Source organism: Panthera tigris, chromosome A2 (assembly GCF_018350195.1).
Source record: "Panthera tigris isolate Pti1 chromosome A2, P.tigris_Pti1_mat1.1, whole genome shotgun sequence".
Taxonomy (NCBI): Eukaryota; Metazoa; Chordata; class Mammalia; order Carnivora; family Felidae; genus Panthera; species Panthera tigris.
The window spans coordinates 7,995,576-8,012,875 of NC_056661.1; the positions used below are offsets into that span (position 1 = coordinate 7,995,576).

At 53.6% G+C, this 17,300-nt stretch overlaps 1 protein-coding gene and 1 long non-coding RNA gene across 3 annotated transcripts; one reads left to right on the forward strand and one right to left on the reverse strand.

Annotated features, from left to right (window-relative positions):
• Positions 1-79: 79 nt before the first annotated feature.
• LOC122236577 lies at positions 80-15,465 on the forward strand. Its single transcript, XR_006214668.1, has 6 exons — positions 80-165; positions 626-748; positions 7,726-7,841; positions 10,113-10,272; positions 14,456-14,559; positions 15,259-15,465. It is a non-coding gene; the product is annotated as an uncharacterized LOC122236577 (long non-coding RNA).
• On the reverse strand, positions 1,303-10,517 carry AP1M2 (adaptor related protein complex 1 subunit mu 2). 2 transcript variants are annotated; one of them, XM_042978154.1, is made up of 12 exons: positions 10,126-10,517; positions 8,814-8,970; positions 8,517-8,584; positions 6,947-7,077; positions 6,711-6,858; positions 6,482-6,608; positions 5,667-5,815; positions 5,514-5,585; positions 3,527-3,685; positions 2,603-2,728; positions 2,127-2,202; positions 1,303-1,704 (listed from the first exon to the last, which is right to left on the reverse strand). In XM_042978154.1, exons 1-12 carry the CDS (start codon positions 10,429-10,431, stop codon positions 1,682-1,684), a joined length of 1,542 nt encoding a protein of 513 aa, XP_042834088.1. In that variant the 5' UTR covers positions 10,432-10,517; the 3' UTR covers positions 1,303-1,681. The 2 variants fall into 2 exon arrangements, with proteins under 2 accessions (XP_042834088.1, XP_042834089.1); XM_042978155.1 differs by having other exon boundaries at positions 5,667-5,809; positions 10,126-10,516.
• Positions 15,466-17,300: the final 1,835 nt, after the last annotated feature.

The following is a 17,300-nucleotide window of genomic DNA, read 5'->3' on the forward strand; positions in this document are numbered from 1 at the left end:
AACGCGTCGCCGGGGGGAGATTTACGCTCCGGCCTGGGCGGTGCCTATCCTGATTGGCTGAGCCTCGGCGACCGGTGGACCGCCGGCAATGGCGGGGTTTTCGGTTTTCAAACTCGCCAGGCGGGCGGGAAAGACAAGCCGGTTTAACTGACCCGCGGGAGAAAGGTCAGGGGCAGGGTAGCGCGGGTTGCTTCGGGACCTCGGCACCTCTGGGAGGAAGGGAGGCAAGGCTGGGGCAGCCCAGTTCGGGGTTCCACCGTTCAGTCACGGGATAAGCATTTATTAGCCCTTACTATGTTCAGAGTGTTTTATTTCATTCACTCACCCAGTGTGTGCCGGTACCGTTTTCGGCGCTGGGGAGCGTACATTCTGGCAACTACATAATTTTAAAGACCGTTAAGCACCGCCAAGAAAATAAAACGGGGAAATGGGGTGGGTGAGAAGGACTCACGTTCTGGCTCAGAGTGAGCCAAACCCGGCACAGCAAGGGCCGGGGCGAGGGCAAGTTCACGCTGCAGCCGCGGCCGCCACGTGGACGAGCCAGGGAGGCGAGAGAGCTGAGGTCGGAGGCGACTCTTGCAAATGCTTGCGTTGAAACATTTACTGAGCACCCTCTGTGTACTAGGCGCCCAACTGGAGAGCGAGCCAGCCAGGTGGTTCCTGCTGCGGGACCCCCACCATTTAGGCTGGGAGAAGACAGGAATTAAATCTTTTCAGAATGGTAAACTCTGTGGAGGTGATAAAACGGGTAAGTTATAGTCTCTTGGGAAAAGAAGGCCGTTGAAATAGAGAGGTCAGGGAGGGCCTCCCTGAGGTGACGTGTGCGACCTGAAAGGGAAGGAGCCATGTGACTATCTGGGGAAAAGCATGCCAGGTGAAGGGCATTAGAACCACAAAGGCCTAGGTGGGAGCGCACTTGTGCACAGGAAGCGTGAGGTCTAGAGGAGGAGAGTGGGAGAAGGTGAAGGCAGCTAAGTGAGGAGGAGGGGTAGCGCAGATCAGGCTTGGGTACTGCGGCGAGCGCTTGACTTTTACTTTTAACACGGGAAGCTTGTGGGAAGGTTCGGAGACCCACGAGCTGACTTAGAAGTTAACAGGCGCCCTCTGGCGGCCGCAAGAGGAACTGACGGTGGTGTGGGAGCCCGGTTGGAGCCTGGGCCCAAGGAGAGAGTTGAGCAGATGCCACGAGGGGGGCTGGGGAGTGGATGTGTGTTGCCCATCCCCATCCCGGCACTTCGGGGGGGGGGGGGGTGTCCCTGGCATTCCCAGTCCCCAGTCAGTAATATACACAGCAGCCAGATTCATTCTTTTTAATACCATCCTAAAACTCAGGGTGGGCCAGGGTGGCCTCTGGGCTCAGCAGCTGTGAAGGAGGGGCCCCGACACCCCTAAGGCAGGTCACTGCAAGAAGGCACTCATGAGGGGGGCTTCAAGACCCTCCTCTATTCTTCATATAAAATTGGAGGAGTGGGGAGCCCGGAGGCAGAGGGAGGTGGGGAGACTGTTCCTCCTAGCCTGTGGGTAGAGAGAAAGGCAGGGAGGATGCCGGGTGCTGGGAGCAAGAAACGGCTAAGTCAGGGGCCTTCCCTCACACACATCCCCCATCTTCCTCCCAGGAAGTCTACAGTCCCAGCCTGGGGAGAGGGAAGGCCCCATGTCTAGGCCCCACCTCTTCTCTCTCCTAGCTGGTACGAAGTTGATAATCTGCAGGGAAACAATGAGCAGAGACCATCTCAGAATTGGGGAAAGGGAACAGACAGAAAGCCCTCCCCCCAACCTATCCCCCACCCCAGTGCTCATGATCAACCCATGGATATGTAACAAGGACAAGAATGGGGTTGTAACACAGGGATAGTAACCATAGCAACAAGCTCGTTTCCAGGTGCAGATGGGGGTACCATGCGTTCACTCCCTTGCCCAAACCTGATCAGTACCCTAGAACTGCAGCTGCCCCCATTTTAAAGATGGGCCAAACTGAGGCCCAGGGTGGCACAGGGATAAAGACAGGATAGGCCTGGGGCCAGGCCTGTTGAATTTTGGTGCCCTCCAAGCCAGGGCGTAGTCAAAGCCCCGAGACCATCCTTCTGATCTTGACCCCAGCGTCCCAGGGAGCCCGGCTGCCTTACCGCCACTCTGGGTGATGTAGCGAACCCACGGCAGGGCCTGGTAACCGCTTTTCTCAATGATCTTCATGTATCGGACCTGAAACGGAATAGAAAGAGGCGGCCCAGGTGGTGGGGGCAGGCTGGCTGTGGCGAGGGTACCGCGTGGAACGCAACTCGGGGGATTATGCTGGCGCGGTTGGGGAGTGATGAGGGGACATGGCTCGCGTCAAAGGTTTGGCACATGCAGCGGGAGTAGGGGAAGGGGGAGGCGGCACAGGAGAGTGGGAAAGAGCACGGTGTAAGGGAATAGACACAATGTGGTTTTGGGGGGACGAGGCGACACGGGCCAAGGGAACGGCGCATGGTTTGCGGGTGGGTGAAGACACAGTGAACGTACTGGTGGGGAACAAGATGGCACAGGCCGGCTGCAGAGGGGAGGTGATACCGGCTAGGGAAGGAGCCAAGGGGTAGGAGAATGGGGAGCCCACTACACTCACCTGGATCCCGGAGACAGTGAAGTAGGGGATCTCAAACTTGACCCCAATAGGGGGCCGGCCCTCCACCTCCTCCTTCTCCACGCTGGGGAGGCCAAAGTGGGCGCGCATCAGGTACTCCTTGCCCCCCTGAGGGCACACGGGGGCGTCAGATACACCAAGAGGCCTCTACACGCCCCACGCTATCCTCACAGTGGCCCCCAAGCAGGCTCTGCTCTCGGTCCATTTCTGACAAGACAGTAAAAGCTCCTGGCCGAGATTCACAGCCGAAGGTTTTTGTTTGTTTTTTTAATGTTTGTTTATTTTGGCGGGGGGGGGGGAGGAGAGAGAGAGGACGCAGGAACAGGGGAGGGGCAGGGAGAGACAGAGAATCCCAACCAGGCTCCAAGGTCAGCTCAGAGCTTGAACCCACAGGCCGTGAGATCATGCCCCGAGCTGAAATCAAGAGTTGGACGCTTAACCGACTTAGCCGGCCAGGTGCCCCTCACAGCTGAAGTTTCTAACGACACAGCCTGGTCAGAGTGCTTCTCATGACCATCTCCCATTTTCCAGTCCCCTGATGAGCCCTCGCCACCCCCCCCACCCCCCCTACCCGATCCCCAGGGACTGATCGAATCCTCCGGCAGCCCCAGGATGGGGTATCGTGATCCTGTCTATTTCACAGATGAGCAAACAGAGGTTCCGTGGAGGGAAGTGGGTTTCCAAAGGCTGTCTAGCTCAGGGAGGCAAGGGTGGAGAACTTGAACCCGGGGCTGGTGTCCTCAAGACCTGGGAGGCAGGGACCTGCCGGCCTGGTTTCCGGCTTTATTACCCCTAAAGGATAACCATGTGCATGCATACATGGGTCTCCAGTTTATTCTCCGCCTCTCGCGAGCAGCAGGGGCAGGCGCCTCAGGCCCCACCCCGTACTCAGTACCCAGTACTCACCGGGAAGGACTTAATACTCCAAATAACGACATTCTTTTCGGGCACGTACTTGGCACTGCCTACACTGGTCTTGAAGCGCGGGGAGTCGGCATCACTGGGCACAGGCACGGATATCTCCACGCCGTTGGCCACCGACTGCTTCTTAAACTGCCCCTTGGCCTGTCAGGGGAGAGGACGGGGCGTGAAGAACTCACTCCTGCATTCTGCCCATGTTCAGCAAGCCCTTTCCCCACAGTACCTCACAGAGAGCCTCCCCAGCCCCGAGGTGCGTACGACCATCCTGCCCATTTCACAGGCGAGGAAATGGAGACGCGGGGCAGCTGCGGCAGTTGCTTGCAGACACACGGCCAACAAGTGGCAGAGCCGGGATTCACACCCACACGAGACTCCAGAAACCCCGTTCTCGGCGCCTTCCGTTTAGACCTTTCGCTGGTCTAAAATGCTGCCTCTTAGCCCATCACACAGGAGTTTTCATTTGATAGCTAGCATTTATTTTTTTTAATTGTTTAATGTTTATTTATTTTTGAGAGAGAAAGAGGGAGACACAGAATCCGAAGCAGGCTCCGGGCTCTGAGCCGTCAGCACAGAGCCTGACGCGGGGCTCGAACTCACAAACCGCGAGATCGTGACCTGAGCCGAAGTCAGACGCTTAACCGACTGAGCCACCCAGGCGCTCCTATTTATTTTTATTTTTAAAATAATTTTTTTTTTAATTTATTTGAGAGAGACAGAGCATCTGTGTGCATGGACACCTGAGAGCTCACCCGCAAGCTGAGGAGGGGCAGAGGAAGAGGCAGAGAGCGAGAACCCCAAGCAGGCTCAGCACTGTCAGCACAGAGCCTGAGGCGGGGCCCCATCTCACGAACTGTGAGGTCATGACCTGAGCCGACAGCGAGAATCGGACACTTAACTGAGCCACCCAGGTGCCCCAAAGATTTTATTTTTAAGTAATCTCTACACCCAAGAAGGAGTTAGAACCCACAACCCTGAGATCGAGAGTCCTATTCTCCACCAACTGAGGCAGCCAGGTGTCCCAAGGAGGTGAAATTTTAAATAGGGAAATCAGGAAAGGCCTCTGAAGAGGTGACACTTAGCAAAAAATCGAGGGAGATCAGGGAAGGAGCCCCGTGGACATCTGGGGCGGGGAGGGGGTGTGATCCAAGGAAAGGGAACAACCAGTGTAAAGGCCCTGAGGTAGGACCTTGCTTGGTGTGAACAAAGAGGAAGCCGATATAGCTGGAATGGAGTGAGAGAGGGAGACTGTGGAAGGACACAAAGGTGACAGCAGATGGTCGTAGGGTCTAGTGGGCTGCCAGGACTTTGGCTTTTCCTCTCAGTGAAGTGGGAGCCATGGAAGGTTCTGGGCAGAAGAGAGACACGCAGCCAGACTCAAGTGCTCACGGGTGTCCTTTAGAGGAACAGTGGGGGGGCGAGGGCAGGAGATGGGGGACCAGGGTAGATGTGGTGGAGGGAGTGCAAAGCGGGCAGATGAGGGATCTATTCTGACAGTATTTGCTGATGGTTTGTCTGTGTCCCCCAGGTAGCAAGCTCCCTGAGGGCAGCATATCTTTTATTTCTTCCCTCTTGTCCCTCAGTTCCCTTACAAAGTAGAGGCTCAGTTAAAACCACAATGTGAATAGTTGCGATTTGTGCGCCATTTAGACGTTATTGGGAACTTACTATGTTCTTACTGGGGAAAAGAAATCCACACAGGAGTAGATGCAGTACCGACGCAGGTCAATAGAGCAGAGGCCAGAGGAGGTGAGAGGGTGGGGAGCCGAAACCTTGGGCCAGCCCAAGTAGGAACAACAGCCAATGCAAAACCCCCACAGGGAACTGTGCCTGACACGTCTGAGAACCAGCCGGGAGACCCGTGTGGCCGGAGGGGAGTGAGGAGCCAGGGAGGGTGAGAGAGAAGGTTAGGGTGGAGACTGTGGGGAGGGGCAGATCAAACACCGTAAGTAAGTCATTGTTCCCCTGGGCCTACCTTGACCATGATCTCCACACGGCTGTGGGAGAACTTCTCAATGACGGACTCAATCCAGATCAACGGCTTGACCTACAGGTGGCAGAAGAGGGGGCTGTTGGAGGTTCTGGGGTCACCTCTCACCCCCTCCAGGGGGCCTCTCCCCTGCTTCACCTGGGTGCTGAGGCGGTAGGACATGAGCTCAAAGTCGCCGTCGGGTGGGATGAAGGAGATAGTGCGGTCATTGTCAAAGCGAGACAGCCGCACACACTGGTGGAATTTGACGTCTTCCAGTTCCACAGACTTGTTCTTGCTTCCTGAAACTCGGAGCCAAGCAGGCAGGTGACCCTGGGGGTCTGGGACAGGGTCTTTAGCCCTGTCTTCCCTGCCTACCACTTATCATTACTTCTGTTTTAGAGATAAGGAAACTGAGGCCCAGAGAGGACAAGGAATTTGCCCAGGGTCACCGAGCTGGCCAGGGGCAGAGCTAGGATCTGAACCCAGGGAATCTGGCTCTTGCTGTCAGGTTTTCTTTTTTTTTAATTTAAGTTTATTTTTAGAGAGAGAGAGAGAGAAGGGGAGGGGCAGAGAGAGGGAGAGAGAATCCCCAGCAGGCTAAACTGTCAACGTGGAGCCCGATGTGGGGCTTGAACTCACATACCGTGAGATCATGACCTGAGCCAAAACCAAGAGTCGGACACTCAACCAACTGAGCCACCCAGGCGCCCTGCTATCAGGTTTTTCAATATGATGTTCTTCTGTCTCCTACTCCCACTGAAATGTCAGCGCCAAGGGCAGGGATTGGTCTTTTTCTCCATTGTATTTGTGCCAGGCGGTATCCACTTTTGGCACCAGTGAACCAGCAGCCGCAGCACCGGCTGTGGCCAGCAGAGGGCACGCGAGTGCTTATTTCAGAGCCGGTTGCGATTCTCTGGGTCCCCAGATGGGGTAGGGTCAGCTCCCTCGCGCGCCCCCCTCCAGATGCTTACGGCCAGTGAGCTCAAAGAGCACACGGTCGTTGAGGCCAAGCCGCAGCTCTGGCATTCCCGACAGAAACACCTTGAGCTTGATGGTGCCCACGATCTCGCTCAGCAGGACGCTGCCATTGGCATTGACCTGAGGGTGCACATGACACAGGACGGGGTGTCAACGGGCATAGAGCCTCCTCTCCTGCCCCCAGGCCATGGAAGGAGAGGGGTAGAGGTGTGGGGGGCTCACCAGCAGGTTGACAGACTCTATGACATCAATGAACACCTCATTCTTCTTGTACTTGATGCCCTCAGAGCGCCAGGACACAGCATTGGTGACAGTGGGCGGCACTCGAGATTTGCCGGTCTCCAGCTTGTTGCCCTGCTGTGTGATGTACCTGTCAGGAAGGCAGGGGCGACAAGCAGCTGGACCCAGGGACACTTCCCTGACCCTCCCCGACTTCCTTCCATTAGTGGCCCACTCACTCCTGCAGGATCTTGCTGTCGGTGGTCTGTGGGAAGCCGAAGTCCATGAGCTCGTCCAGCAGCTCGTAGACGATGACGAAGTTGTCTCGGATGCTCTCCTCCTCCAGCTCCTTGAAGTATTCAGAGAATACCTGGGGGTGTGGGGAAACAGACACCAACAGAGGCGTGGCTGTGGTGTAGCTGGGGCCGTGGGCCGCGGCCGCACTCATCCAGCCATCAATTCAACAAGCAGCTGATGGGTGTCTGCCATATACCAGTGCTGGAACATTAATGGTGAGCGGAGTCAACAATGTCCGTGCCTCCGTGGAACAGTCTAGCGAGGGAAATGGACTGGTAACAGAACCAACACGATACAACGTGCTGAGTGCAAAAAATGAGGAAACCACAAAGTGGGAACCCTGAGGCATGGAGGTCCAGGAAGCCTTCCTGGAGGAGGGATCGGAAGGGCTCAGAACTATTTTGTGTGTGTGTGTGTGTGTGTGTGTGTGTGTGTACCATGAAACGCTGTGTATCTGGTGCTATTTATGGAGTAAGGTTTCCAATACATAAAATATACAAGATGACAAAGGAAACCCATTATATAGAAATACAGCTAAGCTCGTGGATTCCCTGAATTCTATCCACAGGGCTTTAGGGGTTTGGGGACCCCAAGTCCAGAGCCTCTGGGGATTGGGAGGCGTGACCTCAGCAGAGAGCCTGTCAGTCATCTGACATTTGAAAAACCCTCCGTGTCTCACTCTGTTCCAGCCCCATTGGCCTTCTTTCTGTTCTCACCTCAGAGCCTTCGCATATGCTGTCCCCTCTGCCCGGGACATTCTTGCCATTCAGGCCTCAGCTCCAATATCACCTCCTCAGTGAAGCCACCACCATCCCTCCTGCCCCCTTGAGTATCAAGGTGAGTCTAGCACCCTCGTCACTGGTTCTCCTAATGTCCTGTTGAATCACCTTCATGTCCTTTAACTCCTCAGGACAGGCAGGGACTGTGCCTCTCTTATGCAGAGCTGCTCCCCTCTCTGCCTGGCAGGAGGCAAGTCAATACATATTTCTTGTTGGTTGGAAAGTATTTACCAAGCACCTTCTCAGTCATTGAAAATGGCATGGGGGTGCCTGGGTGGCTCAGTTGGTTGAGCTTCCAACTTCGGCTCAGGTCGTGATCTCCCAGTTCATGGGTTCAAGCCCCACATCTGGGGCTGTGCTGACAGCTCAGAGCCTGGAGCCTGCTTCAGATTCGGTGTCTCCCTCCCTCTGCCCCTCCCCCATTCATGCTCTGTCTCTGTCTCTCTCAAAAATGAATAAACATTAACAAAAATTTTTTTTAGGAAAAGGGGGCACTGGGATTGGAACCCGGTTTTCTCTGGCTCAGATTTGAGTAGTATACCCTCTTGGGACCTCTTTGGTCCTTGCCCTATAGGGAGAGATGATCCCACAGCAGCTAATGAGAACACAGAGATAGATGGGGCTTCCATGGGGCGAGGTCAGGGAAAGCTTCCTAGGAAAGATGGATCCTGAAAGACAAGGGCGAGACAGGTAGACAGACAGACCAGCCGGCCGATGGGAAGCCAGAACTTACCTCCACCGTCTTGTAGAGGAAGGAGTACACGAGGGAGGCGTTGGCGTTCTTCAGCGTGGTGGCCACCACTATGGGCAGCAAGGTTAAGGAAAAGGTGCCATTTTGGAGGTCTCAAATGGAGCACGGACCCTAAAACCTCACCCTGTCCTCCCACCCTCATCTCACCTCTGTCCACCCACCCCCTGCCCCCAACCTGAACCACTGATGTGCTGTGCAACTTCTGTCCTCAGTCCAGCCTCTCTGGACCTGAGCTGCCAACACCCCAGGCCTCCAGGGACCCAGCCAGAGTCTGGATACAATAGAGGTTGCTGTGTTTGATCCACAAAAAGTGGACCCGGCCATGGCTCAGCAGCGGGGCCAAGGCGCCCTCCTCCTCCCGCTGCATGAGCAGAGGCATGAAGTTCTCAATCTCACTCATGGCCACATCGCCCTTGTAGTTGCGGCTGATCAGGGGCTAAGCGTGAGCAGAGAAGGCCCGGTCACTGCTGGGATCTGGGACCCTTCATCCGGGGGCATCAGAGTGTCTGGTTCTGACCCTAATTCCTGAGTGAAGGGCAGGGACAAGACTCTGCCACTCTGTGCCTCAGTTTCCTCTTCTGTAAAATGGGTGCACGATAACAACAGCAAACATGTCTGGAGTCCTCCAGGAAGACCAGGCCGTGTCCTACTAAAGACTGGATGTTTGCTAACTGATTTTGTTCTCACTACAATCTGCGGGGGGTGTGCCATCACCCTCTTCATTTGAAGGATGGGGAAACTGAGGTGTGACCCACGTGTATTAACAACTGGGGAGACTGGGAATTGAACCAACACACCCTGGATCCAGAATTCCCGCTCTTGCCCAGGGCTTCAGAGGCACCAAATTGGTGAGGTAGGGATGACAGGAGGGAAGGGGGAAGGAGGAAGGGAAGGCGGGAAGGAAGGCGGGAAGGCAGGAAGGCAGGAAGGCAGGAAGGAAGCTTATAGGAAGAAAGATAGATTATATAGCTCCTGTTAGCTCATATACCTCTGTCTGGCAGGAAATAAGCAGTCAATGATAATAGTACCTACTTCCTAAGGTGGTTTAGTCCAGTGTTTAGAACCAGGATGGCACGGGGCTGGTCCTCAAACACCCTAGGCTTCACCACCACCGTTTTTGTTGATATTAAATGACAAGACGAATGAGAGGGGGCTCCAGAAAGGGAGAGCCCCAAAAGGGAATGAGGGTCTCCTGCCCCTGCCATCTTCCCCAAATATTAATAATGTGGATGATGAAGGTGACAGAAATAACTTCAATCGACTGAACGCCTAATGTTTGGAGCAGGGCTACTGTGCTAAGTAGTTTACATTCATCGGGTTATATTAATTCCTATTGGGTGGGGACCTGTTATTCCCATCTTTACGGGTAGGGAGACTGAGGCTCGGAGAGGCAAAGCCCCTAGCCCCGGCACCTGGTTGGGAAACAGTGGAGGTGGGATTCGACCCGCGACTTCCAGGGATTGGGGGAGGGGTGTACCCGCTCTCCCGGAGCTTTCTGGAGCCTCCCGGCCTGCGAGGAGGGGCCGCCCCTGGCTCCAGGGGAGCGCAGCCTCACCTGTCCTTCCCCCGTATCCCCAGCTCCCGGCCTTACCTTGCCCTTGACGTCGAGGATGAAGACAGCCGAGGCGGACATTGTGGCGGCCGGCGGACCTGGGAGGCGGGGAGGGAGCGCCGGGAGGCGACGGCGGCGCCGCTTCCTTCTTCCTGCGGAAGCGCCGGCGCGCAGGTGAGAGCCCAGGTGAGTGCGTCTTAAAGGGGAGGCCTCCAGGTGAGCGGCGCGGTTGGCCGACGCGAAGACTGCTGCAGGGCGGAGCTTTGGAGGGGAGCGCTGCCCCGCCTCACTGTCCCTCTGCACCCAGGAGTGCTGATGGGAGGAGTCTCCAGACCAACCATCCATCCATTCGTCCACCCAGCCAGCAAGCCAGCCAGCCAGCCATCCGCCCACTCACCTATCCATCTACCCCCCTACTCATTCACCCACCCACCCGTCCATCCACCTACTCACACATCCCTCCACTCAACCCACCCATCCATCCACCCATTCACCTCCATCCATCCACCCATTCACCTCCATCCATCCACCCACCCATCCATCTACCCACCCACCCATCCACCCCCCACCCACCCACCCATCCATCCCTCCACTCAACCCACCCATCCATCCACCCCCCACCCACCATCCGCCCATCCATCCACCCACCTATCCATCTATTCACCAATCCCACCCACCCACCCATCCACCCCCCACCCACCCACCCATCCATCCCTCCACTCAACCCACCCATCCATCCACCCCCCACTCACCATCCGCCCATCCATCCACCCACCTATCCATCTATTCACCAATCCCACCCACCCACCCATCCACCCCCCACCCACCCACCCATCCATCCCTCCACTCAACCCACCCATCCATCCACCCCCTACCCACCATCCGCCCATCCATCCACCCACCTATCCATCTATTCACCAATCCCACCCACCACCCACCCATCCACCCCCCACCCACCCACCCATCCATCCCTCCACTCAACCCACCCATCCATCCACCCCCCACCCACCATCTGCCCATCCATCCACCCACCTATCCATCTATTCACCAATCCCACCCACCACCCACCCATCCATCCACCTACTCACCCATCCCTCCACTCGCCCACACATTCACCCACCCACCCATCCATCCACCCCCCCCACCCATCCACCCATCCATCCATCTCCATCCATCCACCTACTCACACATCCCTTCACTCAATCCACACATTCATCCTCATCCACCCATCCATCTACCCACCTACTCATCCACCCATTCACCCGCCCACCCATCTATCCATCCACCCACCCATCCACCCACCCATTCATCCACCCATTCATTCATTCATTCATCTTGTTTCTCCTCCGTCTTGTTATCACCCCCATCCATATCAGCCCCTTTAGGGCAGAGATTTTGTCCTGTTCATCTCTGTGTCCCCAGTGCCCCATACTGGGTACTCAATATTATTTGTCCAGATCATTCATTCATTCGTACAATAACTATTGACTAATTACTTTATTCTTTCACTCAAATATTTACCGACTAGTAAATTCCTTCACTGAGGAACTATGGGTAGCACTGTGAGCAGAAGAAATGTAGCTGCCTTTATTATTATTCTTAAAGTTAGTCTTACTGATGCCAAAAATATTCATGCTCCTACTGTGTGACACGAAGATGTTGATAGAGGGGTGCCTGGGTGGCTTAGCTGGTTAAGCGTCTGACTCTTGACTTTGGCTCAGGTCGTTATCTCGCTGTTCATGGGTTTGAGCCCTGAGTAAGGCTCTGCATTGACGGTGCAGAGCCTGCTTGGGATTCTCTCTCTTTCTCTCTCTGCCCCTACCCCATTCTCAATCTCTCTCTCTCTCTCTCTCTCTCTCTCTCTCTCTCTCTCTCTCAATAAATAAACTTAAAAAGTTTTTTAGAGGGGCACCTGGGTGGCTCAGTTGGTTGGGCATCCGACTTTGGCTCAGATCATGATCTCTTGGTTTCTGGGTTTGAATCCCACCTCAGGCTCTGTGCACAGAGCCTGGACCCTGCTTCAGATCCTGTGTCTCCCCCTCTCTCTGCCCGTCCCATGCTCATGCTCTGTCTCTCTCTGTCTCTCAATAATAAATAAACATTAAAAACAATTTTTTTTAATTTTTTTAGAAAGATGTTGATAGAATGTTGAAAAGATAGGGGTGCCTGGGTGGCTCAGTCGGTTCAGCATCCGACTCTTGATTTCTGCCCAAGTCATGATCTCACAGTTCATGAGTTCAAGCCCCGCATCAGGATCTGCACTAACAGAGTGCAGCCTACTTGGGATTCACTCTCTCCCTCTCTCTCTCTTTCTGTCCCTCCCCCACTCTCTCTATCTCTCAAAATATATAAATAAACATTTTTTGGAAAAAATAATGTAGACAAGGTAAATGATCAGTATTATTGTGAGTATATTAGAAAATTATTCACTCAACGAACATTTATTGAGCACCTACTGGGTGCTGGACTGAACATACAGAAGCCGCTTTCGTTATGGTGATGCTGCTGATGCTGTTGATGATGATTCGCGGAGTGAGTAAATATTTATTGGGTAGCCTCTGTGGCACTATAGGTGGCAAATGGACAAAGCCACTCCGCTGCTCTCTTGAAGGGAGGGTGAGAGGCACATAACATAAGACGATCTCTGATCATGACAGGAGCCCTGAAGGCCAGTAGAGTGGTGGCGAGGTTGGGGGCTGTTAGAGAAGGAATGCCGGGCTGTGAGACGGATCAGGGAAGGGACTGACATTTGGAAATTCCCTACCATGACCTTATGAGTAGGAATAAGCCAGCAGAAAGAGTCCCCGTGCAGAGCCCGGCAAGGCAACTGGAACCAGCTGCTTGAGCTCAAGTCCTGGCCCTGCCACCAGCCAGCTGGCTGGCCTTGGGCACCTGCCCTCCCCTCCCTGGATTCCTGTCCGCACATCTGTGAGATAGAGTTAACTACACTCTCCTCATTAGGCTATTGTGCACAGGCATGGGTTATCACCCCCAATGGGACTCTTGGAGCAGGCCTGGGACGGAGCCAGCCCCCAGTAAATTATTAGTATTAGCTATTATTGGTGCTATTATTGTTGCTGTTGTTGTTATTATTATTCTTATTATTACTATTATTTACTGTGTAGTGGGGATGGTCCCTCTTGGGCCTCAGTCTCTCCTTCTGTTAAATGGGAGTAAGAGTCTTGGTGCTTCGCTCACTGGCCTGCCGGGCATACCTCGATGTCTGCCCATTAACTGTTGTGGACCCCATACTGTCTGCCCTCCTAGCGGGACGAGCTGGGGCAGGAAAGGGAAAACTCACTTTCAGCCTGGCTGGAACTGATCCTGCTGGGAGCGGTGGGGAGGGTCCCGAAGGGCCTGGTGGAGGGGAGAGGGCACTCAGCTCTCCCAGGCTTCATCCTTCTGCAAACCCAGCCCCACACCTTTATCAGCTGCTGGGGGTGGGGTGGGGTGGGTGTCCCCATAAGGGGACTTGAGGCAGGGTGGTGAGAGCAGCAGATATGAGAACCACCACTCCCCTCTCTGCTGGTGTCTAACGTGGATAATATCACGGCACCGAGAGCTGACGTGCACGTTCATTGAACACTCCTAACGCTTTTTTTAAGTTTATTTATTTTGCAAGAGAGAGCGAGCAGGAGAGGGGCAGAGAGAGAACGAGAGCGAGAGAATCCCAAGCAGGCTGCGCGCTGTCAGTGCAGAGCCTGATGTGGGGCTCGAACCCACAAAGCACAAGATCACGATGTGAGCCAAAACTAAGAGTCAGACGTTGAACCGACTGAGCCACCCAGGCCCCACTCCTGACACTTCTTTGTGTCTTCCTCAATTATTTTTTCAAGTTTGTTATTTTTTCGCTGTTTGACCTTGGCCTTCCCATCTTTGGTCTTCCTGAAAATTCAGGACCTGAGGGGGAAAACATTTCCTGTCTTCTCACATTGGAAGAAGCAGAGGCACAGAGAGGTGAAGCCACTTGCCCAACGTCACACAGCTGTGAAGCAGCTGAACCAGAATTTGAACCTGAGTCCTGGCATTCAAGAGCCCAATCCCAACCCACTCCCAACTGCTCCGCCATATTGCCAGATACAAGTATTGCTACTAAATGGGGCGCCTGTGTGGCTCAGTCGGTTGAGTGTTCGACTCTTGATCCTGGCTCCAGTCATGATCTCACGGTTCGTGAGTTCAAGCCCCGCATTCCGCTCTGTGCTGACCTCTAGGAGCCTGTTTGGGATTCTCTCTCTCTCTCTCTCTCTCTCTCTGTCTCTCTGCCTCTCCCCCACTCTCTCTCAAAATAAGCAAATAAACTTAAAACAAACAAACAGATATTGCCACTACTAATAACAGCTCTCGTTTGTGTGGTGCTCATTATACCCAGGCCCTGCCCTCCATGTCCTCCATGTGGGAATCCTCCTAGCAACAATTAGAAACAATGCCTTGAGTTCTGGAGGCCGATTCCACTCCACAGATGGGAAAGCTGAGGTGAGGAGAACATCTGCTGACTTGGACAAAGTTATCCAGTCAGCAATGGAAAACCCAAGGTTTTATGATGTCTTTGCTCAAAAGAGGGGGATTCCTGCCCCTCTCCTACCTGTCCCCTGCTCAGAAGGTGGCCCGGGGGGTTGCAGACACTGTCGGGCCCTTGCCCCAGCCCATCACCACCGAACCTCTCAAGAGCCCTTCTCCTGGGTCCCTGAGATGTTTTCAGGCAGTAAATAGAACCCAAAAGCCTGGGCCCAGAGCCCTGGAATCTGAAACTCAAGGCCCGTTTGGCTGAAAAATTCATGAACCCAAAAGCTTCTGTGGGGTCAGAGAACAGAGCAGCTCTGTGTGCCCAGCCGCCCCGCCTCAGCTGCAACCTCTCCTATCCCCAGGGGCTGTGGCCTTGTCCCAGTTCCTCCGAGATGCCTACCGTCTGCCCCAGCCTCCCCTCTGGGACTCTGCCTCTAGGCTCCCCCTTCAATCCCTTCTCCACACTTTACTAAAGGGATCCATCTGAAACTCAAAACTCCCTCACTCTCACATCCCCCATGGCTCCCATTGCCCTCGAGTTGCCTGACTTGGTACAGTCAGGATCAACCCCTGCTGACCTCTCCCACGAGCCACTGCTTGAACCCACTACCCCAGATGAAATTGACTTCCTTAATTTCAGTTCCTCTCTCCCTTTCTCTCTTTCCTCAGACACCTAACCGCGCAGGATACAATGCCTGCCCCTTTGTGCTTTCTTGGCCTCTTTCTCAAGCAGCAAGGTCTCCTCTTCAAGGAGTCCTCTCTGATCTTCCGATCCACGTCTAGGTCACGTCTGTTCTCTGGGCTCTCTCAAATGTCCCATGCTTCCCTGTCACAGCTGTGTTGCACTGTGTTTTTAAAAATCTATTTTTTTTAAATTTTTTTTTTTTAAGTTTATTTTTGAGACAGAGACAGAGCATGAACAGGGGAGGGGCAGAGAGAGAGGGAGACAAAGAATCCGAAACAGGCTCCAGGCTCTGAGCCATCAGCACAGAGCCCGACGCGGGGCTCGAACTCACGGACCGCGAGATCGTGACCTGAGCCGAAGCCGGACGCTCAACCAACTGAGCCACCCAGGCACCCCTATAAAAATCTATTTTTAAAAAAAAACCCTTTTATTATCATCGCTGTATTTATACATATGGCATAAACTACCATTTTATCCATTTCAAATGTACAGTCCAGGAACATCAAGCAGATTCACACCATTATGTAACAACCCTCACCATCTATCTCCAGGACTCCTTTCACCTTGCGGGGCACCTGGGGCTCAGTCGGTTGCACATCCGACTTGATTCAGGTCATGACCTCGTGGTTTGAGAGGCCCTTGTCAGGCTCTGTGCTCACAGCTCAGAGCCTGGAGCCTGCTTCCAGTTCTGTCTGTCTGTCTGTCTCTTTCTCTGCCCCTCCCGCACTCACGCTTTGTCTCTCTCTCTCTCAAAAATAAATTAAAAAACAAAACAAAACTCCTTTCACCTTGCAAAACTGAGACTCTGTCCCATGAAACCCTAACCTCCCAGCCCCTTGGGCCCCTCCCTAGCCCCTGGTGCCCACCGTCTCCTTTCTTTCTCCATGAATTTGACTCCTTTGGGGACCTCAAATAAATGGAATCATACGGCATTTATCCTTTTGTGACTGGCCTGTTTAAATCCATTTTTAAAAATTTCTAATGTTTATTTATTTATTTTGAGAGAGAGACAGCAGGGGAGGGGCAGAGAGAGAGAGAGAGAGAATCCCAAACCGGGGTCTACACTGTCACTGTAGAGTCGGATACAGGGCTCCGTCTCACCAACCTCGAGATCATGACCTGAGCCGAAATCCAGTCAGACACTCAACCAACTGAGACACCCAGGTGCCCCTAAATCTATTTTTTACCAACAGGGCACCAGGGGCCTTTTTTCCTCCACATTCAGTCTTTTTTAAAACAAAATTTTAATCACCCAACAAACGCATGAATATTTTCTCCTATTAAAGAAAGAGGAAGAAAGAGAGAACATTGTAGATTGGGAAAAGGTCCCCTGTGCCCACCCCCCATCTTGGTCTTTCTGACAACCACTGATTCGTTCAGATCTTTTTCTATTAAGGTACAGGCAGGTGTGTGTGTGTGTGTGTGTGTGTGTGTGTGTGTGTGTGTGTGTGGTCATATCTCTCTATTCCCCCATACCATCCACAACTACCGACTAAATACAACTTACGATTTCTACTCACCAACAGGACCTGGCAATCTAACTGGGCTACTCTGGCAGGGTTATGGATTATCTGTGAATGGTGAAGTCAGGCTCCATGAGTTCAAATCCTTGTAGAGCCCCACATTCACTAACTGGGTGACTGTGGAGAAATTAGTTAACCCCTCTCTCCAACTGGAAAATGGTTGCAAGGATTTAAGACAAAGCACTTAATGAGTGGCTTAGCCTCTTTGTGTCACTTTCCCCCACTGGAAAATGCTTGTAAAGATTTAATATAAAGCATTTAATACCTCTTCTGATGCTGACTAAGCTCCCTATAAACATTCACTCTTGTTATAACCTGCAGGGCCACCTCCTTCCTTCTTAGGGTATTTAAAATTTTTCCACTTTTAAAACGAAACGTGTTAGGAAGGGGCAGATGTCAAATACTTGCCACAAACTGAACCCACCTGTGTGACCACAGCCCTGGTTCCTGTCACCCCGGAAGCTGCCTCAGAGGTGCTACCACCCACAAAGGCAACTGAACCC